Source organism: Petaurus breviceps, unplaced genomic scaffold (assembly GCF_028583685.1).
Source record: "Petaurus breviceps papuanus isolate PSGF00001 unplaced genomic scaffold, PetGlider_PUasm1.0 64, whole genome shotgun sequence".
Taxonomy (NCBI): Eukaryota; Metazoa; Chordata; class Mammalia; order Diprotodontia; family Petauridae; genus Petaurus; species Petaurus breviceps.
In genome coordinates this window covers 3,247,241-3,264,493 of record NW_027186428.1, presented here as the reverse complement: position 1 = coordinate 3,264,493, position 17,253 = coordinate 3,247,241, and the positions used below count along the sequence as shown (strand labels likewise).

Below are 17,253 nucleotides of genomic sequence, written 5' to 3'. Positions count from 1 at the left end.
ATCTTAGCCAATCTGACTGGTGAGATGTGGTACTTCAGAGTTGTTTTGATTTGCATTTCTCTAATCAAAAGTGGTTTAGAGCATTTTTTCATGTTTATAGATATCTTTAATTTCTTACTCTGATCAACTAGGGAATGACTTGTATTCTTATAGAGCTGACTCAGTTCTCTGTATATTTTAGAAATGAGGCCTTTATCAGAGATACTGGTTGTAAAAATTCCCTCCCAATTTTCCACTTCCCTCCTAATCTTGGTTACATTGGCTTTATTTATACAAAAACTTTTCAATTTAATGTAATCAAAATTATCCATTTTGCTTTTTGTAATGCTCTCTAACTCTTGTTTGGTCATAAAATCTTCCCTTTTCCATTAATCTGACAGGTAAACTATTCCTTGCTCTTCCAGATTATTTACAGTATCAGCCTTTATACCTAGATCTGAGTATTCTAATTTGAAGGCAGGAGTTGGAGAGGAGAAGAATGACTATGAGCCAGGCCCTGGATTCATTGAGGAAGAAGGAGAAAATCCTAGGTAATTTCCATTAGGGTCTGGATTGGGCAATAAATTTGAAAAGTGTGAACCTCAAAAGGTGAAAGGTTGTTGGGTAATGGTGGTAGGAGAATTTGGAGTAACTTTCAGTAAATGTTTGTTTTGACCTAGACAAGTCACTTAACCTGAGTGGTCCCATAACTCTCTGAAACTTATCAGTTACAGAAAGGGTACAGACCTGCATTGGGAAAGGGATTTTCCACAATGAGAGCTCCCCATAACAATAAAAGCACAAATCCAGTCCAAAAAGAAGTATGTAAAGCTCTTGGTAAAGGTATTGCTCCAGAGGTAGAGCACCAGGTAAGAAATGTAGCAGTGCTAGCCCCTACAAAATTAAGTAATATGAATTTTAGAGGCTGAGTAAGGCCATGTGATTTCCTCCAGCATCATTCTGTAGTATAGGAGTAGAATTGAAGAAGGTAGGAATGAGGTGATCACACAAGGATGAGTTTGTAAAGAGGCAGATCAAGGGATAAAGGATCAAGGTCAAGTGCAATGTATAGTTGAACTGATTAAATAGGATCAAGACTTTTAAGGGAAGAAAATGAGCCCAGAGCAAGGGTAAAGGCAGGTATGAGGACAGAGAAAAGTGAAGAAACTGGAGATCAAGAGAATATTTAAGGTTAAGGACTGAGGCAGAGAAGTGGAATGATAGTTAATGGTCAGAGAAAGGAATTTTGTTGTTCAAGTTTTTAATTTTTATTTCTTTTTAAAAATTGAGTTTTGAATTCTCTTTCTCCCTCCTGCCCACTCCTCATCCACTCAGTATGAAGACAAGAAATGTTATATAAATTATGCATGTTAAATCATGCAAAACATATTTCCGTGTTAGCGATGTTAATGAACAAAAGAAAGGAAGGAAGGAACAAAGGATTGAAGGAACGAAGGAAGGAACGAAGAAGGAAAGGAAGGAAGAAAGAAAGAAAGAAAGAAAGAAAGAAAGAAAGAAAGAAAGAAAGAAAGGAAGGAAGGAAGGAAGGAAGGAAGGAAGGAAGGAAGGAAGGAAGGAAGGAAGGAAGGAAGGAAGGAAGGAAGGAAGGAAGGAAGAAAGAAAGAAAGAAAGAAAGAAAGAGAGAGAGAAAGAAAGGAGCAAAGAAAGAAAGAAAGAAGGAAGGAAGAAAGGAAGGAAGGAAGGAAGAAGGACAAAAACAAAAAAGTGAAAAAAGTATGCTTCAGTCTGTATTCAGACTCCCTCAGTTTTTTTCTCTGGAGATAGATAGCATTTTTCATTGTAAGTCCTTCAGAACTGTCTTGAATCATTGTATTGCTGAGAATAACTAAGTCACTCAGAGCTGATCATTGTACCATATTGCTGTTACTATGTACAGTGTTCTCCTGGTTCTGTTCACTTCATTTTCCATGGCTATAAATCTTACCAGGTTTTTCTGAAATCTACCTGCTTACCATTTCTTATGGAACAATAGTATTCTATTACTTTCATATACCACAACTTGTTCGGCCATTCCCCAATTGATGGACATCCCCTCAATTTCCAATTCTTTGCCACTGCAAAAAGAGATGCTATAAATATTTTTGTATATGTGGGTGCTTTTCCCTATTTTATAATCTCTTTGAGATACAGACCTAAAATGATGTTAATAAATAGTCAAAGGATATGATATATGGTTTTCTTTGTGCAAAACATTTTAATTTTAGTGTAATAAAAATTATCCATTTTACATTCTGTGATCCTCTCTATCTCTTGTTTGGTCATAAATTCATCATTTATCTATAGATCTGACAGTTAAAGTTCACATATATAATGGTAATGGGAATTTGAAGATCTTGCCTGCCCCTTGTATTTGCAATCAAATAGGTGCTTAGCACCTTGTTCCAAGTTCATGATTGTGTCAAGTATTAAGACCCAGAACTTGTGAATCCCACAGTGGGATGGACTTGCTGATGTAACAGGAAGCAGCTGGAACAGGGAGGAGCTAATACCTTATATAAAGAAAAGTCCAAGCTAGAGAGCCAGAACTTCTGGGAGCAAGCAGCATGGAGGCTGAGGAGCTAAGAATTGAGAAGAGAACAGAGAACTAAACTGAAAACTGAGAAGAACCGAGAAATGAGAAGAGAGAGATTTTGAGAAAAAACTTGTGGTGGCAGAACTTCTTCTGAGAGCTGCAGAGAACTTCTGAGGGCCAGCTGGAGCTGCTGGGAATGAGAACTGAGAAATGAGAAGAAAGGAGGACTGGAAGGAAGCATGACTGTGGTGCCAGTATTTTGTTTGTCAGACCTTGTTGTTGGGTCTACGTTGATTTCTCCAGCAGAAAGTGAATTGATGAGGATGCTGGCAATGTGTGTGAATGTTATTGTGACTTTGTTAAGCTTTATCTTCCCACGAATAGAAACTGTGAAGGACTTGAGGTGGACCAGACACTGTGAATTTATATATGAAACAGGAACTGCACAAGAAGCTGGACAAAGAACTGAGAGCTGTCTGCCTTTGAACCCAGGTGGCAGTTGGATAGATTTGGGCAGGAGCTGGGACCATGGAAGAGGAACCATGGAAACTGACAGACTACCTCAAGTCAAGATGAAAAGACCTCTCCTTGGGTATTTAATGCAAACTGAGAAGATCATGATTTATTGTGGTCTATGGGTAGAAAACTGACTTTTACATTTAGATGATTGAGTTAAGGACTTCTCCAATTAAGAAGAAAGATTTTTTGATTGAAGAGATTAAGACAATGTGACCTAGGGGGTGGAGAACTTTGACCTTTGTACTTTGTGTCAATTAAGGAGGCTTGCCTCCTTAAGGATTATTGAATTAAGGACTTACTAAATGATTGAGTTCTTACTAAATAAATGTTATCTTTTGCTTAAAACTATGTGATCACTTTGGGGAAAACTATGTGGCCACTTTAGTGATTAGTTGTTAAGTTATAACATTGTGAATGCTGTACTTTGATTTCTGTGAATGTTTTATCTTAATTTGTTACTGAATAAATAGAGAGTTCACTATACTGTGTAATCAGAACCTTGAAGCTATTCATAGCAGCAGTCCTCTGGAAAGTTGCTCATGTTTGGCTTTACATCATATTCCCCTAATTTGCTTATAATATCACCCTTTATGTCTAAATCAAGAGCCCATTTTGACCTTATCTTGGTATTCTGTGTGAAATGTTGGTCCATGCCTAGATCCTGCCAAACTGCTTTCCAGTTTTTGCAACAATTTTTGTCAAATATTGAATTCCTGTCCCAAAATCTTAGATCTTTGAGTTTGTCAAACATTAGATCATTATGATCATTTCTATAGTGTATTGTGTACCTAATCTATTCCACTTATCCACCATTCTATTTCTCCAGATTGTTTTGATGATTGCCACTTTATAATACAGTTTGAGACCTAGCCACCTTCTTTCACAGTTTTTTTTTCCATTGATTCCCTTGATATTCTTCATCTTTTGTTCTTCCAGATGAAATTTGTTATTTTTTCTAACTCTATAAAGTAATTTTTGGTAATTTGATTAGTATGGCACTGAATTAGTAAATTAATTTAGAATTGTCATTTTTATTATATTGGCTCTGCCTACATATAAGCATTTCATATTTCTCCAATTGTTTCATCTGTCTTTGTGTGAAAATTGTTATGTTACGGTGTTCATATAGTTCCTGGGTTTGGCTTTGCAAGTAGACTCCAAAGTATTTTGTAGTCTGGGGTTACTTAAAATGGAATTTCTCTGTGCATTGCATTCTGTTGGACTTCATGGGTAATAGATAAAAATGCTGGTGATCTATGATTTATATGATTTATGTCCTGCAACCTTACTGGTTATTAATTGTTTCAGCTAGTATTTAGTTAATTCTCCAAATATACAACATATTATCTGCAAAAAATGATAATTTTGTTTCCTTAATGTCTTCAATTTCTTTTTCTTCCCTTATTGTTGTAGCTAGCATTTCTAGTATAATATTGAATAATAGTTGTGACAATGGACATCCTTGCTTCACCCCTGATCTTATTGGAAAGGCTTCTAGCTTATTCCCTTTATAGGTGATGCTTGCTGATAGTTTTAGATGGATACTACTTAATCATTTTAAGGAAAGCTCCATTTATTTGTATGCTTTCTAGTGTTTTTAATAGGAATGTGTAATGGGAATGTAAATTTTTAAGATCTTCCCTGCCCCTAGGCTAAAGTGCACCTGGAGCCTGGGGTGGGAGGCTTGTTTTTCAGTAGATACTTCTTGATTGGCCAGTGAGTCAATAAGGTTGTTACATTCTCTCTCATGAGCCAGGAGAAGGCTATATAAGCCCTGATGTGTAGCTTTGTTTTGGGGCTCACTTTGAGAAGTGTTTTGTGATTTGATCAGATGAAACTCTGGGAAGCCGTTGTGTTGTTGAGAGCCCCTTCTCGGCTTTGAAAAACCCAGATGTTGATTTGGTATGGATGTAATGGTTGGACAGTTTGGAAATCTGTCTACTTGATCTGTTTCCCTGTCTTGATAATTCTGTCTGTATAGTCTGAAGTTCGGAGTGCTGACCTTTTTCCCCTGAACTAGGTGAACGATACATATCTGACTGATTAAAGTAAGCTTGTTAACCCATTTTGAGTTGCTTTCCTTTAACAAGGCAGATCCAAGAACCTGTGTGAGCAGCCTCCCTGAGGATGCTTGGGGTGCTTGCTGCTACAAAATGAATGTTGCATTTCATCAAAATCTTTTTCTGCATCTATTGAGATAATTGTGTGATTTTTGTTGATTTTTTTTTTACAGATATGGTCAAATATGCTGATAGTTTTCCTAATATTGAATCAGCCCTGTATTCCTGGCATAAGTCCTACCTGGTCATACTGTATGATCTGTGTGATATACTTCTGTAATCTCTATGCTAGTATTTTATTTAAAATGTTTGCAACAATACTCATTTCAGAAATTGGGCTGTAGTTTTCTTTCTCTGTTTTTGGTTTTCCTGGTTTAGGAACCAAAACCATAATTGAGCCATGAAAGGAATTTGTTAGGACTCGTTTGCCTGTTTTCGCAAATGGTTTATATACTATTGGAAATGTCCAAGTTCTTTATAATGTCTAACTCAATTTTCAGTAAAAATAAAGACTGTAGGGTCATTAGTACAGGAGAGCTACACATTAGGATAGTTTTACATAGCATAGTATAGAATAGTGTAATAGCAGTATCTTGTTCAGTCTTTTCTTTGTGACACCCTATAGGGTTTTTGTAGCAAAGATCCTAGAATGATTCACCATTCCCTTCTCCAGAAGATGAAGGCAAACAGAGTAGGACTTGCCCAAGGTCACAGCTAGCTAGCAAGGCTGAATGTGAACTCAGGTCTTCCTGACTCCAGGTCCAGTGCTCTATCCACTGAGCCACCTAACTGCCTAGATAGTGTAAGTATATCAGAGCATAGCAGAGCATAATCTAGTAGCAAGAAGAGTCAAAGGGCCAGGACTCTCTCATTTATCGACCTCCTGCTATGTGGCAGAGTCTGTTCTGAGAACACAAATACAAAGAGTGAAAAAAAAACTCTGCAAGCAGCTTACATAAGGGGTAGGGTGTAACTCTAATGGGCATAAATATAAAATGAATAAATATATGCAAAGTCGCTAGAGTACAGCTAGGTGGCGCAGTGAACAGAGTACCCAGCCTGGAGTCAAATGTGACCTCAGACAGTTATTAGGTTGTGTGACCCTAGGCAAGTCATTCAATACTGTTTGCCTCAGTTTCCTCATCTGTAAAATCTCCTGAGGAAGGAAATGGCAATCCACTCCAGTATCTTTGCCATGGAAATTCTAAACGAGGTCACGACAAATCGGATACGACTGAAAACGACTGAACAAGTCAAACAGAAGAGGGGGACACTAGGAGTTGGAAGGAGGGGGAGATGTTTGGGGACAGGGCTGGGGGGGTGCACAGGTGCGCACAAGGTAGTGAATGAGTTGTTTCAAAAAACGCTCTCCTAACTGTGACCTTGGACAAACGTCTTTTCGTTTCAGGGCCATGTGTGCGGGTCCACCTTCCCCTAGCTCGAGGCCAAGCCCCTCCCCTAGGCCCCGCCCCCGCCCGCCGGTCTCTGTGGCTCTCAGCTGTGCCTGCCTATCCCTCCTCCCAGGACTTTGGCCCTCCAGAGCCCTGTAGCGTCGGCGCGCGCCGCCGGGCGGCGCTGTAGCGGGAGGCCGGCGCTCTCAGCCAATCGCGAGGCCCCTCCCCTTCCGGCGCTCCCTGGGCCGCTTTTCCCAGCACTCCCCGCGAGGCCCAGGCTTTTGGGGTCACCTTTCCGAGCCTTTGGCCTTCCGCTGTTCCCTGCTGCCGGCCCAGGCCCCCGCGCGCGGCCGTTCTTGCAGAAGCCAGCCACGGTGAGAGAGGAACCCCCTAGGGGTCGGCGCGTCCTTCACAGGGGATGCAGGGGCGGCGGACGCGGGGTGCGAGGGAGAAGGGGGAAGGACGGGACCTGCTTGGCCGGGGAAGGTCGCTGGGCCGCGCTTCCGGAGTGTGTGTCTGTGTGTTGGGGGGATCAGTAGTCATCACAGTGTGTGGGGGGCTGGGGGGAGTGGTATGAGTAGTCTTCACAGTTCTTGTCTCCTTTGGTCTTCACAACCGTCTTAGAAAAGTAGGTGCTATTATTTTCCCTATCTTACAGCAAAGGAAAAAGGAGGCAGGCAGATTAAGTGACTTGTCCCAGGTCTCCCAGCTGTTAAATGTCCTAGACAGGATCTGATCTCATACAGATGAGAGACAACTGCCCTTTGCGTTCAAGCAGCTTCCATTTTGACCAGAGAGGAGGATGTTGGAGGAGGGAAGAGCAAAGAAGGTGAACAGGGAGGAAGGAGAGAAAGAATGGGGGGGGTACAAGGGAAAGCTTTGGGGAATAGGGATAGGAAGAAGGGATGACAAGGTGAGGTGGAGGTGAGACAGATGATAGATGATGGAAGAGGGCAAGGATGTGGAGAGATGAAATTGGAGAGGAAAAAGGGAGAGAACCAGAAGTAGGGATAGGAGGGAGATCTGCAAGGCAGCAGCACGGGAGGGCTAAGGAACACCTTGGCCCTACCTTTTCCAAACCTGAAACAGTGGCCTTGGTGGCCTATTTATCCATACTAAAAAGAAAGTTGAGCCTCTCCTTTTTACAGAGAAGGAATCTAAAGTCCAGAGAGGCTGAGGCATGCCTTGAAGGTTACATAGAAATTGGAGGGATACCTGGGACTACAGTCCATACTTCTCCAAGTGTAAAGGTCTTCCAGGAATTCAAGAGCAGCCTAGTAATGTTGGTGTTCCATACGCTTCTTCCATGATTAACTGGGACCCATTCTTGGTTTTTGTTTTTTTTTTTGTTTGGTTGGAGAGAGGAAGGCCGGGCAGTTGGGGTTAAGTGACTTGCCCAAAGTCACACAGCTAGTGTGACAACTGTCTGAGACTTGGATTTGAACTCAGGTCTTCCCGACACCAGGGTCCTTGCTCTAGTCACTGTGCCACCTGGCTGGCCCACTGGGACCCCTTCTGGTAGAGCAGAAAGAGTGGCACAGGAATGGGTTCAACTCCCACCTCTGAAGCTTGCTGCTTAACTGACCTTAAGCAAACCGCCTGACTTTACTGGGAAAATCTCACCTGTAAAATGAGGGAGTTGGACTGCATGACCTTGGAGGTCCCTTCTAACTCTCTTTGTTTGTGGGGTTGACGTCTTTTACCTAACATTAATAACGAACCCCTACATAGAAGTTACATGCATTATTTCATTTGTTGAGAAGCGTGGTGAGATGTCCTCAAAAGCATGACCTGGAAAGGAGGTAGGCCCATCACCTAGCAGTTATGACTAAAAATAGACTTCTAGTTGGATTTATGGAAGGATCTATTCAAGAATCATTAAATGTGGAGATATCCAATGAATTGTAGTATGTGGCAGTAGAGGGAATATCTAAATTAATCAAACAAGGTGTCTCATGATACTCCCCATCTTTTTCTCTTGGTTTGGAAGACCTGGGTTTTAATCCTTGCCCTGCTGTCCGTATAGCATCTTTCAAAGTGTAATGTATCTGCCACCTTTTCCAGGAAGCCTATCTAGAGCCCACTGGTGTTATTGTCTCCTTCCTTCAACTGCCTTACATTTTGTAAACTTATCTCCTTAATAAAATACAAGAATATACCCTCTTTGAGAGTAAGAACTGCCTTTTGTTTTGTCTTTGCATCCCCAGTTCCCAGGCACTAGACTTGGTAAACTTAGAAAGGCCCGGGCAAATCACTTAATCTCTCTGTGCCTCAATTTCTTTATCTGTAAAATTTCAGAGAGGGAGGGAAAGGTTTACCTGATAGTCCCTTCTAGCTTTAAATATATGATTTCTGTGAAATTCTTCTTGAATGTGTGACTTTGGGCAAATCACTTCTTTGGATCTCAGTTTTCTTCATTTACATGAGGGGATTGGACTAAATGGTCTCAGGTCCCTTCCAGCTCTTCAATCCGTGGTCCAGAGATCTTTTTTGTTGAAGGCACCTAAAGGCAAATATTTAATTCAAAAATTTATCTCGAGATCATCAAATCCAACCCCTTCATTTTATGCTTGAGGAGCCAAGGTATCTGGTTACGGTCACATAGGCCTGGTTTGAGCCCAGGTCCTTTAGTTCCAAACCAGCATTCTTTCCACTGCACCTTTAAATCTGTGTTACAAAAGCAAAGGGAACTCAAGCTAAGGTAAAAGGATCAGTTTTGGTAAATGTAATTTGTAGTCCTGAACTGTGCTTTTCCATAAATGACTGCTGCCATTTCAGCAAACATAATTCCTACCTTCCTAGGTTAAGATTGTGTATATAAGGGCCAATTTGTTGGGAGGGATAAGGGGAAGACTTAAATGACACCAGGAATTGAAGTTTTATTACAGCCCAAAGTCACAACTATGTCTTGTGAAGAACAGTTGAGGCGTGAGAAACTTAATGAGAGTATAACAGGTTTATCTTTAAATATCTGAAAGACTGTCTCCTGGGGAGGATTTATGCTATTTGAAAATGTAGCATGGTATGATAGTAATAAAATACTTGTTTGGGACCCTGATGGAGTCACTGAGTAGCTTCCCCATTGATAGTATTGGGAGGTGGAGGGGTCTGGGGCAGAGATAATTGTTTAGGAAAAAGCATTTTATAGTCAATAAAGCTCAGCAATTAGGAACAATAATTAGAAGTTATAGGAAGCTAAATTGAAGAACTCTAGAACAGAAGAATGAGCTTACTTCTTGAACTCAAGATAGAGCGCACACACACACACACACACACCTAGCCAGTGCACAGAGGTTCCAGGCAACGGAGTGCTGCTGTTGGAGGATGGGTTAGAGTGGGGCTAGAGACTGGAAACAGAAACCAATGTGGCTTTTATAATACTGTAGGTTACTGGTAATTAATATAGGAGTAAAAAAAAAAGGATGTGAAAATGTAAATGACAAGATTGGTAACTGATTGGATATCGGAGGTAAACATTTATTAAACACCCACCATATGCCAAGCACTATTCTAAACACTAGGGATACAAAAAGGCAAAAAGTCCCCACCTTCAAGGAGCTTACGATTTCATGGTGGAGACAACATACAAACAAATATATACAAAGCAAGGAATATTACTAAGAGAGGGAAGACACTGGAATTAAGAGGGATCAGGGAAGGTTTTCTGTAGGAGTTGGTATTTTAGTTGGGACTTAAAAGAAATCAGGGAGGTCAGTCATCAGAGTGGAGGAGGGAGAGCATTCCAGACATGGGGGAAAGCCAGAGAAAATGTTCAGAGCTGAGAGATCTGGAGGGTCTTGTTCATGGAACAGGCAGCAGGCGAGTGTCCCTAGATGTAAGAGTTTGTATCAGGAAGTAAGGTATAGGAAGACTGAAAAGGTAGGAGGAGGCTAGGTTATGATGGGATTTGAGCATTTTGGAGACAGTAGGAAACCACCAGTTTATTGAGTAGGGAGGTGACATGAGCAGATTTGTGTTTTTAAGAAAATCACTTTTAGTGGCTGAATGGAGAATGAATTGGGAACACCTGAGGCAAGCTGACCATTGCAGGAATTGAGGTATGAGGTGATGAGGGCCTGCACTACCGTAAGGACTGACATCCCTAAGGTTAAACAATGAAATGGCATTAAAACCCAGTCTTTTGACACCTATTTACAAGTCTTCTCACTACCCCATAATAACTACAATGCTGTGTTTTAAGGATTCACAATTTTGTCACTATGTTGCTCCTAATAATAAATTGTGACTTTTTTATGCTTTAGTAAATTGTAGTGAGTGACAGTGACTGGAAAAAAAACTTCATCTGGGGGCCAACCCGATTGTTTAACAGTAACAGCCCATAGACTTTCCTCACACAATTGTGAGGCAGGTGGTGTGACTTTGTTTTACAGATTAGGTCACTGAGGCTTAGAGAAGTTCATTGACTTTTGGGTAGACACTGGAAGCTGGGTTCTTTCTGTTATACCTTCACTTTATCATACAGATCAGTGAAAGGCAGAAGGTAATGGGAGTTTGCAGTTTCCACTATAACAGCCATCAGTAGCATATTCTCTTAAGAGACACAAGTGTTTTGTTTCCAAGCAGGGGGTTTTCAGTGATACAAGAGCTTTATTTAGAATTTCAAAAGAGAAGGGTTTTATTTGTTTTTGCCACTTTCTGCTTGTTACACCCTACAGGTCCCACCCCCATCTGCCACCCCTTTCTCTTTTCTCCTCAGAGTTACCTCTGGTCTTTCCTTCTGGAAATGCCTTGTGTTTGAAAATTACCCCTCCAGTCCCCCCACCTCCACTATTAGACTAGCAATCAGTCTGATAAAAGTAATGAATACTAAAACGAGTGGCCCTAGATGGAGAGTTTATTTGCATTTTTTAAAGTTGAGCTTCTTTAATGAATTTCAGTGGTGGACTGTGTGCACTATCTTTCCCATTGTAATTTCCCAACAACCAAAAAAGTTATGGTTGTTTCAACTCTGAACAGAATGTTTGAATGAAGGTACCAGAAAACCTGATATTCACTTATATGAATAAATATATAAATGGATGGGGCTGCTAGGTGGCACAGTGAATAGAGCACTGGCCCTGGAGTTAGGAGGACCTGAGTTCAAATTCAGCCTTAGACACTTAACACTTACTAGCTGTGTGACCTTGGGCGAGTCACTTAACCCCAATTGCCCTGTGTTTCCCCCTTCCAAAAAAAAAGCAAATGTAAATATATATATGAATGGAAAAAATTTTAAGAGCTTAATAGTGAGGGAACTCTGCTAAATTGGGGGGTACAAGTATAAACAGGGGAGATAACCAGTAGAGCTTACTTTGTAATGGGGGGGAAACTCATACTACTAGAAAAGTGGTGGCCAGAGAAAAGGGTTTTGTACTGGGAATAGTGAGGGCCAGAGGGCAAATGATGGATTAGCCTTTTCCAGCACTGGTAGTGTTAGTTTGATTATTATCCTCAGAGGTAGAGTGGGAAGGGGAAAAGGGATGGTTAACACCTCTAGCAGGATGACATGGAGATGGCTATGTAGTGGTGGTGGGCCTAAGACCAGTAAAATATGGCAGAATATTCACCACTCAGAGCCCTGGGGGCATATTGATGGGAGCTCAAATTCTTGGTTCTTGATTGGAGCAGATGGAGAACAAGCTATATGGCATGAGATGACCTGGAAATGATATCTTTGTTTATTGTCCTGACCCCAGGCCTGAAAACAGGAGGCACTTGGTACTTTAAGAGCCCTAAAATCTTAACAGGAATATTAAGAAAAGTGCCTAGTCTAATCCCCTGGTTTTACAATGAGGCACCTGAGACCCAGAGGGGAGTGGTTTTGACCAAGGTCATTCAGTGAGTTGAGGTAACTGTGAGTTTCTGGCCTGTGATAATTCTCTTATCAACCCACTTCTTTTTTAAAATTTTTTTATTTTTAGTTTACAACATTCAGTTCCACAAGCTTTTGAGTTCCAGATTTTCTCCCTCTCCCCAAGATGGCATGCAATATGATATAGGCTCTATATACACTTTTACATTAAACATATTTTCACATTAATCATGTTGCAAAGAATTATGACATGACATGAACCATGAGAAAGAAGAAACAAAACAAAAAAAGAGAAAGCAAATAGTATGCTTCAATTTGTATTCAGACTCCATAATTCCTTCTCTGGATGTGGATAGCATTTTCCATCATGAGCCTTTTGGAGTTGTCTTAGAACATTGAGAAGAGCCAAGTCTGTCAAAGTTAGTCATTGCACAGTGTGGCTGTAACTGTACAATGTTCTCCTGGTTCTGCTCCCCTAACTCAGCATCAGTTTACATAAGTCTTTCCTGGTTTTTCTGAAGTCCACCACATTTCTTATAGCAAAATAGTATTCCATTACATTCATATACCATAAATTGTTTAGCCATTCCCCAGTTAATGGTCATCCCTTCAATATCCAGTTCTTGACCACCATAAAAAAAGCTGCTATAAATATTTTTGTACATGTGGGTTCTTTTCCTATTTGTATGATCTCTTTGGGATGCAGCCCTAGAAGTTGTCAACCCACTTCTAAAAAGTATTAATTAATGTTACCAAATCACAAAAATAACTAGATTGTGTACTCAGAACTTAAATAAAAATTAGTCAATAAACTGGCCTCCCCCAAATAAAAAAGTACTGTAATTTTAGATTTCCTTAGTAAAAATATTTTTGTAGCAAGGAAAGTAATCATAGGATTTAGAATTGGAAAGGGATCTTAGAGATTTTTTACATCTTTATTTTATAAAGGAAGAAACTGAAGAGGTTAAGACAGTTGACCAGATCAAAGAAGGATCACCAGAGTAGAGAACCCAAGTTCCCTTACTCAAAATCCAGGCCTCTTTCCTTTATGTATTAGTGTCCATCCTTTATTCTCCCTGATCAGACCATAATCCAAAGTATTTTAAGCGGGATTCATGCCCTGGTTAAGGCTTAGACTAGACCTCAGTGTTCTGTCCCTTCTGATTCTGGAATGTTATATATGATTCTATGAAACAACATTGTAAGACTGCATATGTTAAATACCACTATGGATGACAGAGATACGAAGTGCTATTGAAAATTCAGAGGAGGGAACCGTAAGGGTGAGCAGGGAACCTTCTATGAAAGAGGGGGAGAGATCAACCTGGATCTTATGAAAGAGTGGAAAGGATCTGGAAGCCCAAAAGCTGGGGGGGGGGGAATGAGGAAAAATGGTCTAGAAGACTCAATAAATATTTTTTGAAGAAAAAATAATCTGAACTTTTAGAAGTGTCAAATGCCTAAATTTACTGCTACTGTTAATTTTCAGATGTTACAGTACTTAATGAAAAATGTTTGGACACCGCTGAAGCCCTACTATACCCAGGTTTACCAGGAGATCTGGGTAGGAATGGGTGTGATGGGGTACATTGTTTACAAAATCAGAAGTGCTGGTAAGTTACATTATGTTTGGTTCTTGGGAGATGGGAAGGGAGAAAAAGTGTTAAGCAAAAGAATTCTTGTGGGGAGTCAGGGATTGGCATAACTAATTCTCATACAAACCTTGATTTTAGTAATTCATTTCAGATTAAATAGGGGTATATTCAGCATATTGGACAGCTATATCTTTCTTAAATATTGTGTTGGAAAACATTTTGCTTTGGGACCTTTAAACTATTGGATATGGCTAATTGGGTGTAAGGAAGACATAAGCCTTTTAAAATACAAAATTTGGAAAGCATTGTTTATACCTTTCCTGGTTTTCCTGTTTTGGAAAACCTAGTAATTTTATATATTACATTAAGTAGTTAAGAACTAAAATTCTTGAGTGTTCTGTCTTCTAAGACATTAAAATTATGTGACAGGTTATTACTTAATTGGAAGTAATGAATAAAAAATTAGCTTATAACAGAGACTAATCCTATGTTGTTCTAATTTTTAGATAAGAAAAGCAAAGCTTTAAAAGGTAAGTCTTTTGGGGAAGGGAGTGGAATACGGATGGATTCCTTTTCTTAAGATAACATTTTTAATACTGTAGAAGCAAAAGTTTTCAAAAAATATGTAAAATGCAAAGGGAATTATTCAGAATATCATATTTGAGTTTTACATGTAGTTGCAGTAAAGTAGAATTCTCAAGGCAGTTTTTGCTGTTTTATGTCCTAAACATTTTCTTTGAAATTGTCAAAGAAAGTTACATAATAATTTGAGTGGTATCCAAAATCTTTGATAATTTAACAGCAATTGGGAGGTTGGAGAGGGTGGACTCAAGCCAGTAGTTAAATCATACTATCACTTCTAAATAAACTACTGATAATGGAGTATATTTAATTCAAAACTTGGTGGTGAAATTACCTTTATTTGATTAGAGCCAGGTCCTGCATATTTTCTGCTTTCCCATCATAATTTTCCAGTAGCCAAAAAAGTTATGATTATTTGAACTCTGAACAGAATATTTGTTTTAATAGCAAAAGGAGAAAGAGAAACTTTGCAGAGGAGCTAGATAAATTGAAGTGCTTTTACTAGGTTTCGGTTATGACTGTTAATAAATTATTACCCTGGCTATCTCACATAGGCAAAGGTATATGGAAATAGAATGTTTAAAAACCTTTTCATAATTTTGAAATTAATATAAAACTTGATCTTTGTAATAGGAAGTTAACATTTCTATTTCCTGTTACTTTTATGTTTGCTTCCTTTAATATCAAATTGCGATCTATTTTGTATTGTTTTCTGAATTACAGTACAATTTCTACTGTATTTTTGTTTCTAAAGGTTCAGGTTCAGCTGCTCCTGCTCATGGACATCATTAACGGGATTTACTTTAGGATTATGCATAATGTGAAACATCAGGCTGGCTGTAAATTTGGGCATTTGACGATAGAAGAAAGGATGCAAAGATTTCCTATGTTAACCTTTAGGCTTTTGTTCATTCAATGAAATAAAATCATATATATATAAGGAAATTATTGTGTTCCAGTTCAATTAAGATATCCCTTTTTTATCTGGTTCTCACAACTTTGATCTTATGTGTATACTGCAGATTCAGCATTTGTTTTGTAATGTATCTGGTAGACTAATTGTAATTACCTCTAAAATAAAATGATTAAAATTTTTCGAAAGATCAAATTTTTGTAAGTCTAGAGGAACTGAGTGATGTCAATAAATATCTTGACTTGCTTAAAACTTAGTGTTGGGGTTTACCCCAGGACTCAATAATTGAGTTTCTAATAAGGTTTGGTCTTAAAGGTTTAAGGAGGGAGAGAAATTTCTCTGAAAATATGTTTAACTGGCCACACAGAAAACAAAAAACCATGAACCCCAAAATTTCATTTCCCATAATAAATTCTCTCTCCCTTCCCCCCATATATACACATATATATGTTTTATGATTTGTTTAATTTACTGTTTAGCTGATATAGGAGAAATTTAAATGTTAGAGGGGAAATAAACATACTATGTCATCCAGGATTACAAGATTACTTCTTTTGCTTTCGTGAACTGAATGTGTACAGTACTTCGACTTCTTCACTAGATAACATTTAATCTTTTTATCTGAAAAAAGTTTATGGATGCTTTTATTTGCATTGTGATCATTTTTCACTATATTCCCTTCCTGCACACCCCACCCAAATTGTGACCAGGAAAAAAACCCAACAAATACAACTTTATTTATCAATATGCTGCAACTTTTTAAAAAATTACATATTATTTTCAAAAAATTGCCTCCTACTCATCCTCCATTGAGAAAGCAAGAAAAAAAAAACTCCAAGCAAAACAGAATTTCTCATTGACCATTTCTTTCTTTAAAAAGCATATCTCCTTCTGCACTCTGAGTGCATCACCTCTGTCAGGAGGTAGGCTGCATGTTTCATACTGTTTTCAGGAATTGTAGTTGTTCCTTGTATTGGTCAGAGTTCCCAAGTTGTTTTGTTTTTTTAGGGTGGAAGGCAAGGCAATTGGTGTTAAGTGACTTGCCCAAGGTCACACAGGTAGTACATGTTAAGTATCTGAAGATGGACTTGAACTCAGGTCCTCCTGACTCCAGGGCTGGTATTCACTGTGCCACCTAGCTGCCCCTTCTTTCTTTCTAAAAAGATAATTGTGTTTTAATCAGCCAAGATCTACCTTGCTACCCTAATCCTCCACCACCACCAATTGAAAACAACAAGAAAAATAAAACCCATTACACACGTGTATAGTCAGTCAAAAGAAATGTCCGCATTATCCATGTTCTAAAAAATGTTTGTATCTTGAATTCTAAGTCATCTATCCATCAGGAAGTGGGTAGCAAGTTTGATCATTAGTCCTCTGGCATCCTCTTTGGCCATTAACCCTGGTAGGAGTTCAGCACCATAGTATTCTATCACATTCATGTACTATAACCTGTTCATTCTGTCCCCAGTTATGGACGTTCCCTCAGATTCCCATTCTTTGACCCCTTGGAAAGAGCTATAAATATTTTTGTAAATTTAAGAGTTTGTTTTGCTGGGGCGGCCTGGTGGCACAGTGAGTAAGAGCGTCAGCCCCAGAGTTGGGAGACCCGGAATCAGTTCTGGCCTCAGATACTTAACACCCACACAAAAAAATAACTGGCTGTGTAACTTTGAGCAAGTTACTTAACCCCAATTGCTTTAAAAAAAAAAAAGTTTTACTTAAAAGTAATATCTACCTTTCTGTAGATTCCTGCCTTTTTCCCAGTTTCACTGTTAAGTGAAAAGTATTTCTGTACCCCACTTTGTGTTTTTCATCCTTTGACCAGTTCAGGTGATAGTGATGTTCAAATGTCTGCAGCTCTCC

General features: G+C 39.2%; 1 protein-coding gene across 1 annotated transcript; it reads left to right on the top strand.

Moving 5' to 3' along the window:
- The first annotated feature begins 6,727 nt into the window (after nt 1-6,727).
- On the top strand, nt 6,728-15,639 carry ATP5MJ (ATP synthase membrane subunit j). The gene is made up of 4 exons (XM_069103812.1): nt 6,728-6,859; nt 13,787-13,910; nt 14,399-14,422; nt 15,229-15,639. The coding sequence occupies exons 2-4, from the start codon at nt 13,787-13,789 to the stop codon at nt 15,264-15,266; spliced, it is 186 nt and encodes a 61-aa protein (XP_068959913.1). The 5' UTR covers nt 6,728-6,859; the 3' UTR covers nt 15,267-15,639.
- The last annotated feature ends 1,614 nt before the right edge of the window (nt 15,640-17,253 follow it).

Excerpts from the sequence above, each read along its gene's own strand:
- ATP5MJ (XM_069103812.1), top strand. The coding sequence starts at position 13,787 with ATGTTACAGTACTTAATGAAAAATGTTTGGACACCGCTGAAGCCCTAC. Across the intron at positions 13,911-14,398 it reads TTACAAAATCAGAAGTGCTG|ATAAGAAAAGCAAAGCTTTA; the intron begins GTAAGTTACATT and ends TCTAATTTTTAG. Across the intron at positions 14,423-15,228 it reads GAAAAGCAAAGCTTTAAAAG|GTTCAGGTTCAGCTGCTCCT; the intron begins GTAAGTCTTTTG and ends TTGTTTCTAAAG.